This window comes from Rhinopithecus bieti, unplaced genomic scaffold (genome assembly GCF_001698545.2).
Source record: "Rhinopithecus bieti isolate Rb0 unplaced genomic scaffold, ASM169854v2 scaffold_36008, whole genome shotgun sequence".
NCBI classification, from domain to species: Eukaryota; Metazoa; Chordata; class Mammalia; order Primates; family Cercopithecidae; genus Rhinopithecus; species Rhinopithecus bieti.
Genome location: NW_016816204.1, coordinates 2,470,462 through 2,473,397, shown reverse-complemented (window position 1 = coordinate 2,473,397; position 2,936 = coordinate 2,470,462). Strand labels below are relative to the sequence as shown.

Sequence of the window (2,936 nt, the reverse complement as noted above, 5' to 3'; positions counted from 1 at the left end):
CAAAGTAAAAGGCAAAAAACTTTAATAGTTATTTTGCTAAAGATAAAACTCTGGGTGGTAAAGGAATTAAAGGCAGAGTCTCAAAGAGATATTTGCACACCCTTGTCTGTATTAGCACTACTCCCAATGGTCAACAGGAAGTAAGCCAAGTGCTCACTGATAGAGAAACAGAGTGTGGTACACAAATGTAACAGAACATTCCATTATATGTATAATACAGGAAGGAAATCCTGTCACCTGACACAACATGGATGAACCTTAAGGACATTATGCTAAGTGAAATAAGCCAGTCACAAAAAGACAAGTCACTCTATGATTCCACTTATATGAGATACTGAGAATAGTCCAAACCAGAGAGACAGAAAGCAGAATGGTGGCTGCAGGGGCTGGGAGGAGTGGGAATTACTGTTTAACAGGTACAGTTTCCATTTTACAAGCTGAGAAGCCTATGTAGATTGACGGTAGCGACGGCCGCACAGCAATATGAACATATTAACAGTTAATGTTACTGAACTGTGCACTTAAAAATGGTGAAGACAGTATGTTTTATGAGTATTTTACCACAATTTAAAAATTAAAAGAAAAAAAAAACAGAACACACTAAGGGTTATAGGCACAAATTCTCCTTATGCCCACCACCATCTCGGCTGGTAGTGTGATGGCTGTAGACACCATTAGAGGCAATGGTGAATCTATGTGGCACCACCCAGGAAAGTCACCATCCAAATGTCCACATCTCTGCTTGGCAATTAAAACGAAGACACTTTTCTTCAGCACCTGGTGAGGATGTTCAGTTTCTAGTGCTTTCCAAGATCTACCTCAGGAGAAGTCAATTTGTCCACAGGAAGCGTAGTTTCCAAAGCTGTCTATGGTGAACCTCTGAGAGATATGAATTGAATTCAGCTTCAGGGAGCCAAAGTAGAAGTTCTCAAACAACTAAAAAGGAAGAATAAAAACCCAGAATGAATATTTACAGTATAGATGAAAGTATTAAACATCAGATTCTCTTGTAAAACACCAAATCACAAAATCCCAACAAACCTCTCATGCTTTTTCTTTTCAGTGTTTACTCTGAATAATGATCCAGGAAAGAAGGGATGGGGGTGGGAGTGAGAACAGAACAGCCAGCTCTTCTCTCTGATTAATTCTAAAGTCTCCCCTAACAAATGCACCAGAGAAAGAGGTTCTGAAAAGTCAAATCTGATATTCATCTATTGACCAGATAGGACCAAGAATTTGTAGCAAATGCACCATGGCCACACCCTGACTCACAGAGCCTGACCAGGCTGCTTCTGACTTCCAGTGACTGACCATGCAGGGATCCCGGCTTTGTTGCACCAGGGTTAAATTTGACATAACATATGCCTAATCAACGCCATTTGTTAGGAGCGCTGACTAAAATAAATAGAAGATAAGGCTCTTGACTCACAAGTGATTTAGACAAGCCACTGAGGGGCGCAGAACATGCACACACACACAGAACAACCCGAGGGACACTTTTACTTGCCAACAGAACAAGTACAAGTGATTACTTATCAAATACCTTTATTAGACTTGGATTCAAGCCAGCAACCTAAAATAAACACTTTTTACTATGATCCTGTACTTTATAAAAGGTGTCAAGTGTGTCAGAGGGAGGGATGAACCATACATACTTCAAGAGGGACTGGACTTTGTGATTACCACATTTATAAGGCAGAACCCAAAATGACATCAGAATTCATCCCAGGAAAATGCAGCCATACTGCCTGAATAAGGACTGTCAAAGAGTCAAGCATGTACCTTCCTCTGTTAGGATGTAGGAATTGTTCTCTCTTAAAATGTCAGTACAATCCCAAGAAAGCCTTTGCTTGTTTTTTAGAGATAGGGTCTCTCGCTGTTGCCCAGGCTGGAGTGCCTTGGATTGCAGTAGTGCAATCATGGCTCACTGTAGCCTCAACTCCTGAACTCAGGCAATCCTCCCATCTCAGCCTCCCAAAGCACGGAGATTACAGGCATTAGCCACCACACCTGGTCCCAAGAAAGCCTTGCGATACACGTCCCCAACGATGCTTGAGGGGACCTTTGCACATGGGCAAGTGACTGTCTTTTCACTTATTTTTATATAACCTCCACACATGGACCTTGGCCACCATTGCTTTTCCTCTTCCTGCAATTAATGGCCTAGCAAAACGCCTGAGGGTTCATTAAAGGTTAACTTTATAAAGTCCAGTAAATATTGATTCTTCAACATGACATCAACTTGACCCCAAAGATCTATTTAGAGGCTGTGTGCTGCATCGTCTTGTGTTTCAGAAAGGTGATCAGCTCTTGCCTGCATTGATTTACGCAATTAACTTCTCTTCCTGGCTTTGGCAGCCTACTCAAACCATATCCACCCTTTTATGTAAAGAAATTCAGCCTGAAATGGTTATCTGCTAATCCCTTTGCTGAACATTAATTTGAAGTGAAAGACACGTCACTAAGACTGACAGATTTATAGCTCTGCAAACTGAAGCCTTCTAGGTACAGAAAAGCTATAACCAAAGAGGCAATAAAAGACAATACAAAAGAAAACTAAAAGGAAACTCATAATACTTTCAACAAGTTACATTTTAAGGATTGGCAGCCTGTGGGTTCTCTACCTTCTTCTCTTTGTGCCCATGTTTTCAAGTAGTGGGGAGGCCGCCGTGAGGAGCTGCAAGTGACCCACCCATGACTTAACTTCGCCTTATGCAGATGGCCTACAGACAGCATGAATCTGCCAGGGATATTCTCCTGCTCCAGGTTTAAGGAAACAGCAAATGCAGCAATCATGAAGTTAGCTGGGATGTGACTGCAATGCAGTAACAGAAAAATTGAGAGAGATAACTGAACATAAGTCCACTAAGGCAAGAGCAAGCTGTGGAAAGACTGCTGGATTCTTTTTTTTTTTTTTTTTTTTTTTTTTTTTGAGA

General features: G+C 41.2%; 1 protein-coding gene across 1 annotated transcript in view; it reads right to left on the bottom strand.

The window, feature by feature from the left end:
* The window catches only part of ASCC1 (activating signal cointegrator 1 complex subunit 1), a 121,892-nt gene continuing 118,956 nt past the window's right edge, over window positions 1-2,936 (bottom strand). The window contains exon 9 of the mRNA XM_017854583.1: window positions 1-936. Coding sequence (XP_017710072.1) covers window positions 820-936 — 117 coding nt within the window. The 3' untranslated portion in view covers window positions 1-819. The remainder of the gene's footprint in view (window positions 937-2,936) is intronic.